Source organism: Phyllostomus discolor, chromosome 4 (assembly GCF_004126475.2).
Source record: "Phyllostomus discolor isolate MPI-MPIP mPhyDis1 chromosome 4, mPhyDis1.pri.v3, whole genome shotgun sequence".
In the NCBI taxonomy this organism is placed as follows: domain Eukaryota; kingdom Metazoa; phylum Chordata; class Mammalia; order Chiroptera; family Phyllostomidae; genus Phyllostomus; species Phyllostomus discolor.
The window spans coordinates 47,922,566-47,944,608 of NC_040906.2; the positions used below are offsets into that span (position 1 = coordinate 47,922,566).

General features: G+C 35.2%; 1 protein-coding gene across 5 annotated transcripts in view; it reads left to right on the forward strand.

The window, feature by feature from the left end:
• Nucleotides 1-1,326: 1,326 nt before the first annotated feature.
• LNPK (lunapark, ER junction formation factor) overlaps nt 1,327-22,043 on the forward strand; it is a 79,217-nt gene continuing 58,500 nt past the window's right edge. For 2 of the 5 annotated variants that reach the window (XM_036023263.1, XM_036023262.1), the window contains exons 1-5: nt 1,327-1,468; nt 6,614-6,702; nt 8,249-8,290; nt 9,290-9,477; nt 19,889-19,947. In XM_036023263.1, the coding sequence (XP_035879156.1) occupies nt 6,676-6,702; nt 8,249-8,290; nt 9,290-9,477; nt 19,889-19,947 (316 nt within the window). In that variant the 5' untranslated portion in view covers nt 1,327-1,468; nt 6,614-6,675. Of the gene's footprint in view, nt 1,469-6,613; nt 6,703-8,248; nt 8,291-9,289; nt 9,478-19,888; nt 19,948-22,043 lie in introns of those variants that run through there. The other 3 variants (XM_028509766.2, XM_036023261.1, XM_036023264.1) reach the window with 3 other exon arrangements.

The window sequence follows — 22,043 nt, forward strand, 5'->3', positions numbered from 1 at the left end:
TTAAAATCAGAGAACAAATCTTTAGCAAGCAGAAGGCATTTCTTTCCTATTCTCTTAGGAAAAGAGATGCTTCTGAGGTGAGATGTAGTATCTGCATAACTGCACAGGCCTTTTTAAAAAAAGTATGTTGAAATAGCAAACGTCGAAAAACAAAATGGTTCAACTTCTATATCAAAATAGGTGAAATGCTTGTTTTTTCTTCTAGGTTTGTGAAGTGCCTGACCCAGAGTACACAACATGTAAACTTTGGTTCCCTTTTCTTCATGTTGTAACTAAAGATTTTGGCAGCTAGGAGAAGCAACTCCACCATAAATTATCTGGTAGCTTCCAGGATAAATTATTCTTACCATCTAGATACTACTATGTACAGTTCTTTTCTTTGCCTACTGAAACAATTATACTCCTTAAAAATTATACCACCTTTTTATTTTAGAATGTGTAACTAAATTAGAAAAATCCCGTGGAAGTGTTTGCACACAGGGTTAAAAACGTCGCAGGGATAAAACATGACAAAAGGTTTGTTGACGTTTCTCTACCCTTTTCCATGTTACCTTGTGTGATTATCTTGTTATTTAGGATTGTCATTTCCAGTTGACTAGGAAATTAAATGCTTTTCAGGCGATTTTTTAAATGAGGCAAATGGAGGCTGGGTGGTTTATTTGTGGGCCCAAGTATCAGGCAGGACACGTAAAGGGTGTTTTTAAGGTAACAGTTTTAAGAAAGAAAACTCAGTTTTTGTTATCTAGTTTGAAATCAACCTTTTGGCATTTGAAGCTTACCACACGCAGATGAGGTAAGCGTTCAGTCTTCAAATGACTCTTTGTGACGTTTTTGACTGATAAGAGCCTCAAGCACTTCTGGCGGCTAGGGTGAATTTTCTCCACTGGCTTCTTTGGGAACCGGTTCTTCTAATATGTGTAGTGCTGACTTGCTCGGCTGCCCGCTGGATAACAGCCCAGACGCGACTCTTCAGGAGAAACTACCTTCCAAGGGCACCTACCTCCACCTTCCACCCCACTCCCCTCTCCAAGTGGTATAGGACCAATTTCGGGGATTTTCTTCTTCCAGTGAGATTCGCAGAATCGGCTTTAAAAGAAAAGGAGGAGGTAGCAGAAGAGTTAGAATTAACTGTATTTGTAGTAGTCAAAATAAACAGCATCACACCTCCCAGACGTGACGAGGCGCACCTCACTTAGCCATAAAGTCACAGCAGCGGGCGTCCCCAGGCCAACCGCCCCGCTGCCCTGCCCAACTGCCCGCCCCGGCCAGGGTCACGTGACGGGAGAGCGGCGCGCGTCGGCCGCGGCGCCGATTGGCCCGCGGCGGGAGCGCGGGGTTTGATGGGAAGGAATTGGCAGGGTCTCTCTGTCAGTGGAGTCTCGCTCTCCGCTCCGGAGGCAGGCTGCGCAGTGGCGCCCGAAGCTGGCAGAGGTGGACTCCAGCGCCGGGCTTTGCCCGCTTCTTGAAGGTAGAGCGCTTAAAATGAGGGCAACTAGAAGGGGTCGGCAGAAGGAAGGCGCGCTGAGCCTTTTGCTGGGAACTACGCTCCCGGTTCCCTCGCTTGCCTCTCCCAGGCGCCCCCGCCCCTTGCGGAGTGGCCTAAGAGCTCTACGGTGGCGGCTTCTCAAATTGAATGCCGGCTGCGCGCTGACCCATTCTCGCCGCGTGGTCCCTCTGATTTCCTAGGACAATGGCAGGGGTGGCTCAGGAGTGCTGGAGACCCCTTTCTCCTCCCCTCCCCCCAAGGGAGGTGGTTCCCAGTCTTGATCTCGGCGCTGGGCTGGGAGTGCCTAGGGTGAGCTGAGCATCGGTTCTTTGGTTCACCTACATGGAGGCAAAGGGTCAGAAGACCTTTGCTGCGCTGTCGTTTCTACTGTTTTGCTAGGGTCCTTCTGAGTTGTGCGGAGGCGGTATGAGTTGGAAATATCGGGAGGGACCGAAAACTGTCAGTGTCATGCTGCTCGGCCCAGAAGTGTGGGCGTGGATTCTGTGCAATTTAGAGAAGCATAAGCACAATTGTCCTTATTTGAGGAATGGTGGGCGGTGTAGGGGTTGGAGGGAAGGGCAAGTCTGCTTACTTGTCCTAAGGATGGCAGAAGAGAAAATGTAAACTACATCAGTAGTTTTAATTCTTTAATATTGTGTATGGGGGTTGAGAGAGAATTGGGATTGGTGATTTTGCTGATCGTTTCCTCACAGTACTAAGTAAAACCTGTGACTCACCGAGTTTTCCACGTTCTGCTTTTCCTAGTTGGCTTCTGGTTTGTGGTGCCTAGCGTCAGCTGTTTTCTTCTTTCTCTGTGGTCTGGGTGTCACCATTGACAAAACTGACCCTATTCAACAGGGGTTTGTGTGGATGTGACTGGGCTTGGTTTCAGGCACTTGTTCAAGCTGGCTGGGAATCCTAATCTTGTGTCTTCAGCAGTCCACAGTTACTTTTTAGGAGGACCAAGTTGATTTTGAACACATTTTAAAAAAACATGAGTGATGCATTTTAAAATTAGAATGTTAAGTTTCTCTGTCATCTCCTGAGATTAGCCCAGTGTTGTTAATGTGTTTATATATTGTTAAATTGAAAAACATTATAAAGAAAAGTTATTGGCTATCATAACTTCATATTGAAATCTTCCTAATCAAAATTATTTTGGTAATATTTAGTTAAGAATGAACATTGACTTAGCATGAAAACTATAACTTAATCATCATATAGTAAGGTGCTTTTGGAGGTGTACTACTTTTCAGTAACTTTATTTTTAAGCAATAAATGTGGCAGTTTGGAATATTTCAGAATTCCCTTTTCAGTTATGTGAAAGTTTGAGTTCTAGAACAAATCACTTTTAATCTTAAATAGTACAATGTGTTATAGAGGTACTACTGATAGTGATGGAGTAGATTCTACTTAAGTTTTAAACTTGATAAACATAAAACTAAATTTCCTTTGCTGTTGAAGGCCTACATGTTATTTTAATGGAAGAATCTGCAGAGTATTTTGCCTTAATTTTTGTACCACAGAGAATGAGATTGATACGGTTTCAGTCAAAATACAAACTGTAATTTTATTTTCCAGTTTTACAATTATGAAACAGGTTCTTTCTTAAAGGAAGTTAGAAAGAAATGTGTTCCAGATTAGATGTATTATCTGTACTTCATGTGTTTTCTTGTATTAATACTAATAGTGGCTATAATTTAATACACATTTATAATTTGTTGGACATTGTGCCAAGTAATATATAATTTTATTTAATTCATACAATAATTCTGTGTGAAATACAGATTTTTTGCTACTTTACAAATGTGGAAACTGAGGCTTTGAGTCTAATTTACCCAAGATCACATATCTAGTATGTAGTTGTCACATTTTGAACCTAGACCTTTTCCACTCCATTATTTTAATCACTTGAAATGAGTTGTAGATTTAAAAATAACATGCCCCAAGATTTGAAATTCTGACATCCAAATCTCAGTGTGAATTGCAGTTAATAGAAAAAAAATCCAAATATGGGGCCATCATTATTCACTGAAAACATGTTAGATGCGCCTTGCTTTTAATGTCATATTAGGTCCCATTGTGATATCAGAGTGGAAAGAGACTCTACATGTTCATGGGATAGTTCTTGGGGACCAGCCACTTGAGATTGAGCCATTTGTCTACTCAAGGGCAAGCAAATTGATTTATGCTTCAGCAAGGAATGCTAGTTATTTGGTTCCGATGTAATTTCCATGTGTTAAAAGGAAGCAGAGATAGGTTAGAAAACAGCAACGATCTCAGCAGTTAAAACAACAATTTGTATTGAGAAATTAACATGGGTCAGTTATTGTAAACAGTTGAGAATGCATTAGGTCATTTAAGCTTTTCAACATTTAAGAGGGTCCTTAAACTATCCTTCCTTTGCAGATGAAGATACTGAGTAACTGAGAGGGCAAGTAATTTATTTGTCCAAGGTTTCATAGTAATGGGCCACAGGAAATGGAGTTAAGATGTTTGGGTGGCAAGGAAGGAAAAGGTATTTGAAAATAGAAGAGATGTGAAGTTAAAGCCATAAAGGAATAGTTGAGTTATTTCATTTTGTTAGGCGTTTATGTCTTTTGGAAAGTACTAACATTACATGTGTGTTATGTTAGTACTTTCTTTAACAAACACCACAATTTGATATGAAAATTGCTGAAAAAATGAGGATTGACTAGTTCTTTGATTATGAATCTGAAAGCATGGATATGGCATTTAATGACTGTTACCCTGATGTTGTTTTAGAGAACAAATTGAAAAGCACAACCCTCTGCTTCAGGGATCTTGAAGGCTAAACCATAGTTTGCTTCATTAACACCAAAACAATTTTCCAAGCAAGTAATTGATGTCAAAGTCAGCATTAATTGCAATTTTATGCATATATTTCATATTACACTTATTTTAAAAGTGATGTACAGAAACAAGTAAAGGAAGTGCTTTCAGATTTCTAGTGCCAGTTCTGCCTTTAGCTGGAGTCACATGATTTTGGCAAATCATTTAGCATCTATTCCATGTAGATTTGTGCAAAGTTAATCAGATGAAGAAATTGGGCTACATTGTACACTGTACTAACACTGCCTTTTGTGTTTATAACTCACTTTCCATTCCATAGCTCTGTTTACTAGCTATTTGGGAATGTCAAATGTGCTTTCATACATTTTGTATATAACTATTACAATCTAATATATAAAGCAGACTTTACTTCTGATTTCATGTTGTTGGGTATAACTAGTTGATTTTTTAAAGTCAAAACTAAAATGCTGTGTCTGACCCTACTACTTAATATCTTTGGGACTTTAACAAATTATTTCACTTCTCTAGCCTCAGTTTCCTCATTTATAACATGGAGCAATAATAGTATCTAAATGATAAAATTCATGTAAAGCATTTGTTTTAGGGCCTGCTAGAGAGTAAGTGCTTAGCAAGTGTTTAACTGATATCCTTGTTGTTATTACTTTCAAATATTAAGAATTCTGATTTGTGATGGCTGCAAACTTAACTTGGAGGCATGTAATTCTGTTACAAACCAAAATGTGTAGGTCAATCATATATAAAACACTGGTAGACATCATCCATTAGTTTCAAAATAGTGGGATGATGCATACTTTGAAAATACCAACTTAAAGTGGTTCATGTGAATCTTCCCTCCCCAGTCACCTTTCTTGGTGATTATTTTTAGCATCTTAAGAAGGGTTTAAGATCTATTTAATGTCTTAACTCAAAATTTATACCTTCATTCATTAAAGTTCCAGGATTTCCTATAACTGCATTTTAGAAATTTGAATACTGAGTTAATATTGAAGGATTGATAATATTTAGATTGCAACATAAATATGACTTGTAGCATTCATTATATTGATAAACTTCAAAAAGTTTCAGGACAGATTACAGTTATTTCTATTTCTAAAAATTACTTTGTAAGTGAAAGTATTTAATAATTAGTCTCTTCGTTACTTCTCCAATCAAGAAAGTTCAAGATAGATATGGCTTATGCTAATTCCAACCTATAAATAATGTTGCAGAGAGTACTTACTTGGTACTGGCATTATTTTTTAAATTATATTTATGATCTGTTAAAAATGTAAGAATTATTGCCTAACTTGTTTTTTTTTAATGGAAATGCAATAGTTTTTATTGGTGGTATGTAACTATAACCTGGTTCAACTTAAAAGAATAAATATTTATATAATTATTGACTGGTAATTTGATTTAGAATATGATATTGCTGATAAATTTTTAAACATATGATAATATAATACATTTCAGAGAAATAGAAAAACAACTAAATGAAGGGGATATACAGATCGCTGACATGAAGGTCACCTAATGGGAAGGGGACTTGGACATGGTTTCAGAAAGAAATGTTAATTTGGGTGTTGAACAGTAGTGATTAGCCAAGAAGTCTGAAGACAGAGTGGCTTTGGGCCATGTTTCTTCTGAGCTACTGGACAGATCACTAAACCTCTTTTCACATAATTTTTTGTATCTGTAAAATGGTAAAAATGGAGGCCATCCTGTGAAAAGTCAAGGTTTTATTAATTCTAACTTCAGAAAACAAAATTAAGGCTCCAAAACATTGAGTGATTTGCTCAGTATCACAGGTAGCCTTGAAATCCTTCTATTCTTATTCAAAATCCAATTGGTTTTCTATTATTACTTAAAAAATGATGTTTTTTAAAACATTATAATACACCTTTAATTCCAAATAAGTAGTTTAGTTGGGAAACAGCTGAGTGATAGAAAAATTTGTGTTTAATCATGTAGAATGAAAGTAATATAGTAAAACTTTTCTTACAAGAACAGCAAAAGGGACCTACTTTAAAGAACAGAAAATTGCAAAGTGGTATGAATATATACTTGTAAAATCTCTTGCCATTAAAAAGCTTTTCCAGCTTTATTTTCACTTTTAAATATGTCCTGGCTTGGAAGAAAGGATTTTTTGAAAGGTGGACTTTATCCTAAGACTAAATTAAAATTTGACGTAAGAGGGGTCCAAAGAAATGAATCTTCTATAGTATTTTTAAGCAGTATTACAATTTTTAAATTTTATGGTGGGTATTGTATGTGTTGTAACTCAGATTTTCAAAATACTTGCTTCATTTCTAGCTGTGAATTCCTTTGGACAATTGATGGTATTTATCATTGTGCTCAGTTTCTGCAAATAAAAGATGGGTGGATTATTTTCTCGATGGAGGGTAAGTTACTTTTCTTTACAGACAGTTTTTAGTCTAATATTAAAGTGTCAAATAAAGCTATTTGTAAAGGTTCCCTTTGTGGTGTAGACTTAAGTAGTAGTTTGATATTATCCCTGACTCTAATTTTTTTTTCTCTTATAAATTAGTTTTTTATTTGGACTTTAATAGTTCTACTTGCTATGTAGGTATCCAGTGTCTCTGTTGAACAGAATTAGTTCACTCTTACTTATGAAATGTTTTTATTTCTCTATTTATGTATTTATGTACAAATGGTTATCTTGTTTTCTTCTCATAGTGCCTAAAATTCAGTCTTACTTGAAAAGTAGCTGAAATTAGTATTTTATATAATACTTATGTTTTTATAGGCTATATCTTTTTGCTTAAAACTTATCACAAATATTTACTGATGTTATGAAATATACCCTTAGGAAATATAGGTTAAACAATTAAAAATACAGTCTGACTTTATTGGTTAAAACTGTAGAGGAAGTATCTCAACTTAAGAGCTAGAAAATATAAAATATATTGATAAATGCTCTTCTCTAGTATAAGAGGAGATAATGTAGTCTAGGCCAAATTACTTTGCTTATTTTTTGAACCTCTTTTTACCTTAGTAATACTTGGAACACACTTTAGTTTTGAAGTACTGCTGGAACTGCTATGTTTTGGATTGGCATTATATTGACCCCTGCCCCCTTTTAAAAACCTTTTTATAGTTCTGCCTACATATCAGACTTATCTGTTCTTCCTTTGTCTTTCTTGTTAGGTTGAACCTTATGAAAGAGCCAGTATTCAACAGCTTTGACTTACATGAATAGCAATTTCATATGGTTCAACCTAATGTTAACAACTCTTGTGGGAACTACAGTGAATTGATATTCACTACCCTCTTAGATTGTTGAGTATATAATTGGTAAAATTTTCTCAAGTGTATGAGTCATTTTGGCTGGTTTTTATTCTAGGTTGTTTAAAAAACACCTTTAACAAATAAGCCCTGTTACAATGGAGTATTCTTAGATGCCCTTTTACAGTCTGATCTTCAGAAAAGTACTTTAGGAGTTCAGAATGAAGATAGTGTATTGATTTTGACCTCCAGAGTCCTTAGTGAACTTTCAGCAATAGCAAATCAGACCAATTTTAGTCTTGAATTTTTAATATATGAATTCTTTGAGTCATCATATCTAAGAAAATTTTTCTTTGAAAAAAATTTGTTTCTTGGTAAAACTATGTTCTGTTGGGATTAAGAATAGTAAAAATTGAGGTATCAAAGTTGAAAGTACTTCTAGGATTAAAAGGAAGCTAAATAGGAAAATGTTTATTTAATTTTATGTAGTCCTGTTTATAATGATAATTTTTACTTAAAGCTCAATCTTATTTATAAATAAACAGTAATATATAAAGCTTGACAACATTTTAAAAAACAATTTTGGATTAAAGTGTTCTTTCATGATTATATAAATCATGGTGTTTGTAAATTTGCAGTAAGAATTTATTTTTCTGTGCAGTAAGAAGTTTTAATGCTGTCTCATTTCTATTTTTATAACAGACAAAACCTTCAACTGTAGAAGTTCTGGAAAATATAGATAAGGTATGTTCTTTGCCTCTGGGGAGTTTTAATTCATTTTAGGTGTTACATAAATATTATATTAATATATATTATTTTGGAGACTGAATTTGGTATGGGAATTTAGAGATGATAGAGAGGAAGCATGACAACTTTAATGTTACATGATCTCAAAAAAATCCAAAGTCTGTCACTGAATTAAGACTGTGCCAAATGATAGAGTGTGTTTGAATGAAATTAGAAGTATAGCATTGTATAAATCAATGTTACAAATAGGATAAAGTAGATTATAAGATAGTCTGCAACAAGTTTTATTAGTCTGCAAACTTCACAGCCTTTAGGCTTTTTATAATTATTAAATATTATGGCTATTCCTTGAGAATAGTGAGAGCAATGAATAGATTGAAAGAATATAGTATAGATCACTGTTTCAATATTTATTAATTATTTTTATAGCCAGATATTTTATAGACTTTATACAGGAGAATTATTACTTGTTTAACAAATACTATTTATCAATGCTAATTTCATACATCTGATCTTTGCTAACTTGTTAGGTAAAAAATAGTATCTTAATATTGTATTTAAAAAAGTAATTGTTAGAATAGGCATTTTTATTTATTGATTTATTTATTTTTTAAAAGATTTTATTTATTTATTTTTAGACAGGGGAAGGGAGGGAGAAAAAGAGGGAGAGGAACATCAGTGTGTGGTTGCCTCTCGCATGCCCCACACTGAGGACTTGGCCCGTGACCCAGGTGTGTGCCCTGACTGGGAATTGAACCACCCTTAGGTTCGCAGGCTGGCTTTCAATCCACTGAGCCACACCAGCCAGGGCCACTTTTATTTATTTTTAACTTTACTTTTAGTTTTTTATATTATGTTGTTTATTAAGGTATTATACATTTCATTGAAATTTAAAATTTCTGTCTAACCTCTCTATCATGTGAAAAAATTTTGTTAACATTTTAGCATCTTTATAAATTTGAGACTTAATAATATAAAGTAATTTTCTCTTAACAGGAAATTCAAGCATTGGAAGAATTTAGGGAAAAAAATCAAAGACTACAAAAATTATGGGTTGGAAGATTAATTCTTTACTCCTCAATTCTCTATCTGTTTACATGTTTAATTGTGTACTTGTGGTATCTTCCCGATGAACTTACAGCAAGACTTGCCATGACACTCCCATTTTTTGCTTTCCCATTGATGTAAGTAAATTGTCTTTTTGTTGACCTTTCATCTTTCTGACCAGATAGTTTTAATATGTTCATTCTTTTTTATTAGAAAAAAAGCAATGTCTCAGATTGAATAAATTTGCTTTGTTTTTTCAGTTTGAAAAATATTTCTTTAGAAAAATAAAATGCTGTTTTAAACCTTTATTTGCAATCCAGCATACCTGAGGAATGTGACCTGGTTACATTAGTAATAATGGCTTTATATGGCAGTCTTTTATAATTCTCTAACAGATGGTCATACTTCCCTAGGTGTATTGGGCATGGAGTGGGCATTTCAGACTATGGGTAGAGGCAAATGAGGGAGGATTTGTAAAACAAAAAGAAAAACAGCCCCAGTGATTCTGAATGTATTTCATTCATTCTACCTGTCTTCCCTCTTTTTAGACACTACTATTGGCCTACCATAGCTGGTATCACCCACTGGATTGAGCACTGGCCTGTGAACTAAAAGGCTGCTGGTTCAATTCCCAGTTAGGGCACATGCCTGGGTTGTGAGCCAGGTCCCCAGTAAGGGACATGTGAGGGCAAGAGGCAACCAATCAATGTATCCCTCACACATTGTTGTTTCTCTCCTTCTTCCTCCCTCCCTTCTCCTCTCTCTAAAAGTAAGTCAATAAAATATTTTTTAAAAGAGCAATTGGCCCTTAAAATAGAAATATTTTATAATATAGTACATTACAGAGATTGTGTTGTGATTGAGAATTTTGAGAGACAATTGAAGAAAAAAATTGTCCATTCAATCAACAAACCTTTATGGGTACCAATTGCATAGACATTGGATTATAATGCTTTATGGTATGCAAAAATACAAAATTTCTGACTGTAGATATTAGACTGCATACATTGAATTAAGTAATAAGTGTGGTGAATATTATGAAAGAGAAGTATCAAATGCTATAGGATTATTTAACAGGGGTCCTCACGCATACAGTCTGGGGTGGAGGTAGGGGTCAGGAAAGGGCCTTTGCATTCATTTTCTATTGCTGCCACAAATTTACTGGCTTAAACCAACACCCATTTCTTGTATCACAATTGTTTAGGTCAGAACAGATGGCTTGACAAGGTTCTCTGTGTAGGTTCTTACAGGTCTAAATCAAGGTTATTAGCTGGTGTGGAGTCTTATCTGGAATCTCCATGGGGAGAATCTTCTTAGAGACTCAATCAGTTTATTGGCCAACTTCTTTTTACTTTTCATTTTGTTAATCTTTATTGTATTTTTTCCATACGTTTTAGTCCTCTTAAACCACCCCTCCCCCAGCAATTACCACCACACTGTTGTCCATGTCCATTAGTCCTTTTTGCTCAATTCCTTCATCCCCTAATCGCCCCCCTCTCACCACGAGCTGTCATCCTGCTCTCCATCTATGAGTCTGTACCCATTTTCCAGGTTACTTCAGTTGTTCATTATATTGCGCATATGAGTGAAATCATATTCCGAGGCATGTCTTTGACTTCCTGTTTTGCTCTTGGGCCTGTTCTGCTCTTGGGCTTTTAAGGGTTTAACAGATTATATTAGACCCACTGGGATAATCTCTCTATTTTAAAATCACCTGAGTAATAATTATGTCTGCAAAATTCCTTCACAGCAGTAGACTACTATTTGATTGTATAACCAGAGGATAGAAATCTTGGGGAAGGAGAGGGCTATCTTTAGTATTCTGCCTGTTACAGACTCCCTGAGGAAGTGATGTTTGAGTTTGAGACCCAAAGGATGAGTATGTATATTAAGGGTGGTGTGACATGGTGGGTGGCGTTTCAGGTAGAAGAAGGAACAGCATATTTGAAAGCCCTGAGGGAGGGTAGAGCATGACAGATTTAAAGAATTGAAAGAAGTCTAAAGACTGGATTATAGAGACAAGTCTAGATAATCAGTCAAGGGATATTTCTTGTGGACCTTTTAGTTCATGATAAAGATTTTAGGCTTTAATCTAAGAGTAGTGGAAAGCCATTGAAGATCTTAAAGAAGGAATATGACATGATTATAGTGTTATTTTAAAGATACCATTGAGGCTGTAGTATGGAGAATAAATTAGAGGGGAATAAGAATGGATCTGGAGCAGCAAGCTAAAATGTTATTATAGTTGTCTAGGGGAGAAAGGATTCATGGTGATTTACACTTGAGTGCTGGTAGAAGGGAAAAGAAACAATGATGGATGGAAGAGATTTAGGAGGTGAACATGAGGCACTTGGTGGTTAGTTGGATGTGGGGTATGGGGGAAGAATTGGATCAAAGATAAAATTCATGTTTATAGCTTGGGAAATTTTGCTGATGGTACTGTCATCTAAATATAGTGAACAACCTCAGGAGGAATAGATTTGGTGACCGCTGAGACTAAAATACCAGTGTTCACATTAGATAAAGTTGCCCAGTGGGATGGTTAAGTATGAGTATGAAGCCCAGGAGAAAAGTCTGAAGAGGAGATATAAATTTAGGATTTGGCAGCTTACAAATATTAATCAAAGCCATTATCTGTTTTTTTTTCAGTAAATATTGGCATTTGCAATCAGTTCAAGTAGTTGGCTAGATCCTAGTGATTAAGAAGTAGTGACAAGATTTGTGCCCTTATGGAGCTTACATTCTGTTGGAGTTGGACAGACAAAAAATGAAGAGACAAACAAACATAGGTAATTTAGAGAGAGATAAGTGCAATGAAAAAAGTAAACAAGGTGATGTGAAAAAGAGGAATCAGCTGCTTCAGGTTGGCCCTGGAAGGTCTCTTGAGGAGAGAACTAAAGTATGAGAAAGAACCAGCATGGAAAGAGTTGGAATGCATGGAATGTTATTTATAGATAGAGTATATAATAGCACATATATCCATAGAGAGATATAGGAAAGGATTGTCCTCAAATTATTAATGGTAATTCTCTAGATGGTTGGTGGAAAGCAGTGTTTTTTCATATGCTTTTGGTATTTGATTTTTTGACATCAGTGTGTTCTTCAAGTCCTAAAAACAAAACCAGAATTTAAGAGTTGAGAGATCTTTCCAAGAAGAGAGAACAGAAAATGCAAAAGTTGTAAAGTAGGAGAGAGCATGACTTATTTGAGGATCAAAAGATAGATATATCGGGAATGTGTAATGGAGAGGAAGAGTGGTACAAAGTGAGCTTGCAGAAGCAGGCAGGATCTGAATCATGGAGAATCACGGAGAGAAGTTTGAATTTCATTTTGGGTGAAGTGGGAAGCTTGTAAAGGTTTTAGTGGAAGAGTGGCATAGGATTTAAGTTAAAAGGATCATGTATGCAGCCGTGTTGAGGCTGAGTAAGAGGAGGACAACAGAGAAATGGAGAGGAGGCTGTTATAGAAGTTTAATCTAAAGATGGAAGATAGGTTGGATTGCCCCAGTGGCAGTGGAGATGAGTAGGTAACTTGTAAATGTTTTTGAAGAAAAACTGAGACAACTTGGTGGGAGGAAATAAGAGGTAAGGGAAAAGGAGGAATCATGGTGATACTTAGTTTTTTTTTATTTGATATGGAGGAGGGATAAGATCTTTTTTGGGGGGACTACTATAAAAATTTTTTTGTTTCTTTAGTCTTTAGTGCAGGACATATTTTCAAATTGGAACTCCTGGAGCTCATAAAATTTTAACTTTGTATGTGCATAAAAGAGCCAACAATTGAGTGTATACATACTACAAAATAAATGCCTCTGCCATTTTATTTTCCTTCTCTTTTGAATTCTTTTGGGATCTTTCTTATTTTAGGTATAATAGCAGATTTTATAATACTGAGCTTCTTTTTCTTGTTTACCTTTTATGTTTTCATAAACAGACGGGAGAAATGAAATTTAGAAAGGGAATTAACATTACTCTGCTCATTTTAATTATACCCACAAGTTGTAATCTACTGGATCTGCCGTTATGATTCAGAAGTCATTTTTTGGGGAGGGTCAAATAAATCATATACTAATTGTTTTTAAAAGTAGGAAAACTTCAGTTCTTTAAAAATGTTTGTTTTTACTTTAGTTTGATCTTTCTACTATTTTGAGTATGAAGCTTTATTATTCATACTGTGTCCTCTGCCTGTTCTGTGTCCTCTGCATCTAGGATTTCTTGCTTTGTTAAACTTCAGAGCCATTTCTCACTTTGTCTCATTCACATCTGTGACCTGGTTCTCAACTGCTGCAGCTTCTATTTCAGTGAGCTTTTCACTTTTGGAAGCATAGACCAGTTACCAACAAAGAATAGAATTGTCCTTCTGATTGATGACCATCAAAAGGCATGAAATAAAATACAATGTGAAAGTGGATGTTGTGGATAGAAGGAAGACTTACCAAGGGACATTTTCTTTTGTGTGTAATGTGAGTTATCGTCCAAACTTATTATCCCTGGGCTTTTTTCCTTGCCCAGTTTTGAGGTCTGGATCAGGGTTTACTTAAAGAAATGGAGGTAGAAGGGGCAATCGGATGTATTGTTTTATGCATCACTATCTACATGGATTGCAAAGCTTAGAAATCTACCCAATACCCACAAAAAAGTGACTGCTGTCTTTGCAGTTTAAGTTTTCCAAATGCTTTTACTGGACAGACAGGTCATGGATTCAGGGGTAACAATATATAGCATAATCATAACTATTCCAAAATTTTCTTTTATGATAGATTATCAGTACATTACATAAGATACTTTGAGATTTTATTATATCTGCTTTTCAGGATGTAATATGGAGGAGCTTGCTGTGATTCCAGTCTATTGTTTTTCTGCCTTTTAGATTCAATAATATATGTGTCTCTGATCTTTTCAACTCTTGTGAAACTGAAATTATAAGTGCCAAATTCATTTCATAGGAGTCATTAAGGCTATGCTTAGAGAGGGTAGATATGGATTACAGTTAATTTTTTAAAAAATTTCTGCATTGTGCTGGCAGTCATACATTATTGAGAGTTGGTTCACTGTCTAAGAATGAACAACCATTAAGCTTTGTCTCTACCTCAATGAACTCTATAAGCAATCCTATAGACTTTTATTCCTGGATACCTTATTCTTACAGATTATAACTTTCTAGAAGTTCCATTCACTGTAAGATCCTTTTAGAGACCAATTGGCATAAAATGTTGATCTTGCCAGAAGATTATGTTCTCTCTCTGTTTTTTTTTTTTCATTTTGCCTCATAAATGGGGTTATGGGGAAAATTTTTAAGCAACAGAAGTGAGGAAAATGGTCCTGTCCCTATTTCTTAAGTTTTCTTGTTTTCCCATTACAGCATTTTTCAACCTTACTCATCTCATAGCACATGTAAACTAATTAATAAATTCTAGCCCTGACCAGTTGGCCCAGTTGGTTAGGAGTTGTCCCATAGGACAAGGGGTCACCAGTTCAATTCCCAGGCAGGGCACATGTCTGGGTTGTGGGTTCGGTCTCTGATCTGGGTGCATGCCGGGAGGCAACTGATTAAAAAATAGGTATAATTTTGATTTATTCACACCAGATGGCCATTGTTGTGTTGACTGTTACCATTTTTTTATTTGACAGTCGAAGGGAAAAGAGTTCAGTGCCCCTGACTAAAATAGTCAGGTACTGCATGTTTTAAAAATTCTTGTGGCACATTAGTGTGCTGTGGCACAGGGGTTGAAGATTGCTGTTCTCCTAAATTGACACTCATTTGAAGATAGGGTTTTGATCTTACATGATTTTTGTATCTTCTGTACACTTTTCCTCCCCGCTAGCTGGTAACATATTTTCTTATTCCTGCCAGAAGTTTGGCAAACATAATTTGAAGCTTTTTGAGAAAAGTTAAACATTTGTTTCATGACACTCTAATAAGAATACAAAGTATCTCTCAACAACTGTAGTTGGTTCTTAAAGAAGAAGGTATTTGTGAACGTTTCCTGATATTTACTCAAGGAGAATACAGTTGACCCTTGAACAACATGGGGTTCAGGGCAATAACCCCACACTTTCCATGCAGTCAAAAATCCATATATAGCTTTGACTCCCCAAAGTCTTACCTACTAATAGCCTACTGTTGCCTAGAGGCCTTATCAATAACATGAACAATTGATTAATACATATTTTGTATGTTATATGTATAATATTATATACTATATTCTTAAAATAAAGTGAGCTGGAGAAAAGAAAATGTTATTAAGAAAATCTTAAGGAAAATACATTTATTGAAAAATATTCACATACGAGTAGACCCACACAGTTCAGACCTGTGTTGTTCAAGGGTCAGCTGTATTTACTTTGGTAGGTCAGAAAATCATTTTGCACACATTTCTTTTGCAATATTGATAAATATTTGAATATTAATAGGTATTCATGATAGAATTTTGTTTTTAAAGAATTATGTACTGCCTGGCTGGCATAGCTCAGTGGATTGAGTGCGGGCTGCGAATCAAAGTGTCGCAGGTTTGATTCCCAGTCAGGGCACATGCCTGGGTTGCAGGCCACGACTCCCAGCAACCACACATTGATGTTTCTCTCTCCCTCTCTTTCTCCCTCCCTTCCCTCTCTAAAATAAATAAATAAATAAATAAATAATAAAAAAGAATTATGTAGTGAGACTTAATTAAGAGATACATTTTATTCTTTTAAAATTTTTTTAACTATTCCATTTTTTAAAAGATTTTATTTATTTTATTTTTAGACAGAGGGAAAGCAAGGGAGAAAGAGAGGGAGAGAAATATTAATGGGTGGTTGCCTTTCATGTGCCCCCAACTGGGGACCTCGCCTGCAACCCAGGCATGTGCTCTGACTGGGAATCCAACCAGCAACACTTTGGTTTGCAGGCTGGCACTCAATCCACTGAGACACACCAGACAAGTCAAGAGACACATCTTATTCTTGAATGGAAGACTCAGTGTTGCAATGAGACCCATTCTCCCTAAGTTAAAAAATGTGTGATCATAATAAAAATACCAACCGACTTTAAAAATTTTGGCATACATCTATATTTTTTAATGGAAAAATAAGCACATAAGAATAGTCTTGAGCATTCAGAAAAGGAGAAAAATGAAAAGGAGAGGTCTGTCAGGCATCAAATGCATTATAAAACTTTACTAATTAAAACTTCGTACAGTGTATAGAGACACAGACCAAAGAAAGAGACACAGAATTCAGAAATAAATCCCAGTGGGAATTTTTATGTATGGTTTTTATATTAATATATGATAGAAGTGATATTTCAAATCATTGGGAGAAAATAGTGTTGAGTTTTATTGAAAAATAGATAAAATGTAAAGCTTGATTCCTGCCTTATTCCTTATACCAAAATAAATTATTGTTTTGTTTTTTTTGTCTGATTGTGAAGGTTATTCTTTTTAAAGCAGAATAGTTAGATAAACAGACAAAATAGTCAATATAATTGTAAATAATGAGACCTATATATCTTTTCATCTTTAGTGTCATACAGTATTTAAATCTCATCTAACAACATTTCAATAAATTGGAAAGGGCTTATGTAGTTTGGCAGAAAAGGGTTAAGTTTGGCAGAAAGAATGAGTGATTTCTCTTTAAGCTTTGCCTTCTCTGTGTCATTGCTGGGACCAAACTGAGAAATTTCTGCTTGTAGCATGGTTATCTTACTTTCATTGTTATAAACAGGGATTTTAGGCTTCGCACTTTGAGAAGTTTGTCTTGCTGCCTTTGTGAGATAAGCAGTTTTCCTTCTCTGCTTTCATTCTTTTGAACCCCCTGCATGATATCCATTGCTTTTGGGAGCCCTTCCGCATATTTGGAGGGTTGGACTTTAGCTATACGTTAATTTTACCAGAAAAGGAATGTGTTTTGTTTCTCATTGTTGTTTGAATCATTTCTAAGAAGAGGGGGGAGAAATGTTGATTATGTCACTGTTCTCAAAGTAGGAGTCAATAGAGTATTTTAATACCTTCAAAGAATATGTTGCCACATTTTTTCATAAATTATATTTAATTATTCGGAAAAGAAAATGTTTGTTGGATAACTAAAACAATAGATTCTTAAAGTACTTTAATTCTTTTATAGATTTTATTTTATTTTATTTTTTTTTAAAGATTTTATCGATTTTTAGAGAGGGAAGGGAGAGAGAAAGAGAGAGAAACATCAATGTGCGGTTGCTGGGGGCCATGGCCTGCAACCCAGGCATGTGCCCTGACTGGGAATCAAACCTGTGATCCCTGGTTTGCAGCCCACACTCAATCCACTGAGCTATGCCAGCCAGGGCTCTAGATTTTATTTTAAAAATACCCAAGAATTTAATTTAACCTTAAAGAATCACTTATATGTTGTATCTTTTCAAATCTTGAAGACGGACATATGGAAATTTGAAAACTCATTTTCTCCTGCACTAGTTCTGATAAAAACCAAAAAGGGAATTTATTGTCCACCTAGAGGGATTAATAAGTTTTATTTTGAATTAAGGGAGTCTATTTCAATTCTTGTAGTTTTCACACTTTGAAAAGTACATATGCTTTTTAAAAAGTATCTGCTCATTTAAGAACATGTACTGATTTCTTACAGAATTCCAGTCACTATCTCTGCAGTCCTTTCTCTTGTGTTCTCTGTTTTCTTTCCCTGTACGTTTTTTCTAACTAAATCATCTTGCTCAGCTTGTCATTGTTTCAGTGTGTTTGAAGTGGAGAAGTATTATGGTACTTTTCTACTGTTGTAGGATCCTTGAAGGTTATGAGAAGTATGTTTAACCTCTTCTTTCATCCTTTCCTTGATAAGGACAGTGCTTACGGTTTTTTGTTGTTGTTTGTTTTTCTTTTTTAAATGACTGTGTAGATAGTTGTCCAAATACTATGTGGGAATCTGGTGCTGGTTATAGTGTTTTTAGGTCATAAAAATAAATTATAACAATATAAAAAGTATGTATTAATTAACCTATTGCTGGGTAACAAATTGTCTAGAATTTAGTAGCCTAAACCAACAAATGTTTATTATCTCTCGCAGTTCTTGAGAGGCAGCTTAGTTGGGTGGTTCTGGCTCAGGATCTTTTATTTATATGAAGGGTGTATAGATTTCAGTTAAGCTGTTGGCTGGGGCTATAATCATCTCAAGGCTTAACCAAGACTGCAGAATTTACTTTTATACTCACACGTGTAGTTGTTGGCAGGCTTCAGCTTCTCACTGGTTGTTTGCCAGAGACCTCTGTTCCTCACCACATGGGCATTTCTGTAGAGTCCCCTGAATGTCCTCATTTCATAGCACCTGGCTTCTCTTAGACTGAGTAATCCAAGAGATAGAAAGATAGTGGAAGAGGAGGCCCAAGATGGAAGCTGTAGCCTTTTATAACTTAATCTTGATGTGACACACTGTCTCTTCTGCCATATGCTATTGGTCACACAAATCAACACTGGTGAGCAAGGACTACACAAAGATGTGAATACCACGATACATGGTTCATTTGTGACCACCTTGCAGGCTGACTCTCAAGATTAGCAATGATATTTTAGAGTAATGAACTAAGTTTCATACTTACCTAAATTTATATTCAGAAGGGAAGGGTAGTCAAGGAACATGTACAAAGGACCCATGGACAAAGCCAAAGGGTGGGTAGGATTGAGTGTGGGAAGTGGAGGGTGGGTGGGGTGAAGGAGAGTGGTGATGGGGAAATGGCGACAACTGTAACTGAACAGCAATAAAAAAAGAAACAAAAATTATATTAAGATACAATGTATTTCTTTTATAAACTGATGAATAATGTTTGTATACTTATTCTGCCATGTTCTATGAAGAAAGAGGTATTTTGCTGTATTTACATTAAATTTAGAAGATGACCTCAACAATCTTGTGATTAGGATTAGTCTTTGATTTTCTTTTAAATTCTTTTACTATTATTTATAGTCTTACTAATGCAAGGTTTAAACAGTTGTTATCATAAAGTTTTTGGAAGGAAGTATTTAGCTAAATTAACTTATCAATGTTTTTTTGAAATTAATTTTTTTTACCTCTCCAGATAGCTTATTCTATTTAATAGAGAAGATCCCTCCAATGTTAAATAATAGGGAAGGAGTAGCAACTTACATTCATATAATGCTCTGGATTTTGAAAACATACTTTTCCCTAAATGCATGGGAATAGATAAATTTTTGGAGTTGATGCTTATTTAGTAAGAAGGGATTCTAAAATTTGTTCCTAATCTTTTGTAGGGTTAATAGACTCCTTTGAGAATAATAAAAGCAGTAGTCTCTCCAGAGAAATGCATTTATGTACACAAAGGCACTTTTGCAATTAAAGAGGACCCTCAGAAGGTCCATGGATTTTAGATTGAGAACTTCTCCTTTGAAGACACAGGTGGACTTCTGATTGTCTCTGAAAGAAAGGAATACTTTTTGATTTTTAACATATCAAAGGAAACAATGGACCTAACTCTATTTGGAGATGTGTATTTGTTTTCATTTTATATGGCTTCTAATTTACTTATCCTAATGATGTTTTTTGTTTCTGAATTTTGCCTCCTCTGTAGCATCTGGAGCATAAGAACTGTTCTTATTTACTTCTTTTCCAAGAGAACAGAAAGAAATAGTAAGTTTAATTTCTAAGTTTTTATAAATGCATTAGAAAACTCATAGTGCATTGGTTTCTAATTAAATAATAGGTTGTGAAATGGTATATTGCAATGACAATGTAGTAAATATTGAAGAGTTGTTTACTGTGATGTATTAAAAAAGTTGTAACCCTGGAGAGGTAGCTAAGTTGGTTGAGTGTCGTGCTGCCCTGGCTGGCATAGCTCAGTGGATTGAGCTCGGGCTGGGAACCAAAGTGTCCCAGGTTCGATTCCCAGCCAGGGTACATGCCTGGGTTGCAGGCCATAACCCCCAGCAACTGCACATTGAAGTTTCTCTGTCTCTCTCTGTCTCTCTCTCCCTCCCTTCCCTCTCTAAAAATAAATAAATAAATAAAATCTTAAAAAAAAAAAAAGAGTGTCATGCTAATACCCCAAGGTGGTTGTGGGTTTGATTCCCTATCAGCACACATACAAGAATCAACTAATGAATGCACAAATAAGTGGAACAACAAATTTGATAGCTATCTCTCTCCTCTTCCCCCTCTCTAAAATCAATAAATTGAAAAACAAAGGATGAATTCTTTGAAAAAAAGAAAGGTCATGAATAATCAAGATGGTTCTGTTTTTCTTTGTGTTGCCTTGTTCATTTAGAATTTTTACTTACAGAAAGCAAAATAATTCATTTCCTTAAGTCAAGAGAAATTGTATTTGTTAATCTTATAGAAAACTTACATTATTCTGGAATAAAATGGTTATACATCTTTTGATTTATTTTATTAATTACATCTTTCTCTTTAACCTTACAGTACCCAGGCTTTTTTTGTGTATTGAAATATGCAAATTATGATAAAATAAATCTATATGTGTACAGATTTTAAGCATTTCAGGCCTTAAAAACTATGAGCTATAATTTACCAAAGATAGATTTAATTTTTTTTTTAAGATATTTTTTATTTATTTATTTTTAGAGAGGGAAGGGAGGGGGAGAGAGAGAGAGAGAGAAACATCAATGTGTGGTTGCTGGGGGTCATGGCCTGCAACCCAGACATGTACCCTGACTGGGAATCAAACCTGCAACACTTTGGTTTGCAGCCCGCGCTCAATCCACTGAGCTACGCCAGCCAGGAGATAGATTTAATTTTTAATAAAATTATGTGACTTATTTTTTTTCATGTTTTAACTTTTCATTATAGAAAATTTCAGATCTATAAAGAAAAGTAGGCTGAATAATGTAACGAACCGTCATATACTGTCATACAACCTAAACAGTCTGTAACTCATGGTCAATCTTATTTCATTTTCACTGATGCCTACTTATCTACCTTCTGTATTACTATTCTAAGGTATATTCCAAATATATCTATCCGTAACAGACTTGAAAAAGTTAATACAATAATTACAAAAGCTAAAAAAGAATTTTAAAAAATCCTGAGGTTAACATTGGTTAATAACATTATGTAAGTTTCAGGTATAAAACATTATAATTTGATATCTGTATACACTATAGTGTGCTCATTACCAATAGTCCAGTTTCCATCCATCATCATATATTTGACCCTTCCTTTACCCCTTCTCCTCTCTAAACCTCCCAGCTGTTGTCTGTATCTGTGAGGGCTTCTTTTTTTCTTTTGTTTGTTAATTTGTTTCTTTAAAAAGAATTCTTAATATCATAAAATATTAAATATAAAAGCATTGAGTTTCCAGTTATCTCATAAATATCACTTTCTTTAAAAATATTTTGTTTGTTTGACTTGGGGTCCAAAGAAGGATCATACAGGTATATGACTTTCAAACTGCCCTGCTTGCTTGTGATCTGAACTTAGTTTAGGTTCTGTGGTCTAGCCCAATGACCATCCGTCGTAGACTCTCTTAACTTCTTTGCCCTCTTTCCCAGTCTACTTGTCTGGCAAACCGTACCTTGTTTAAATATAATTATATGCTTAATCAGTGGCTGGTAATACCCTATCTTGGTTAAAAACATTTATGTGCTTAATCTGTGCCTGCAAGCGGAAGGCTGAATTTGGTAGAGGAAAATCATACAGCATGTTGACCAGACTTATTTTAAAATATCTACGATTATAAACACTGAACATATACTTAACACTGCCATACA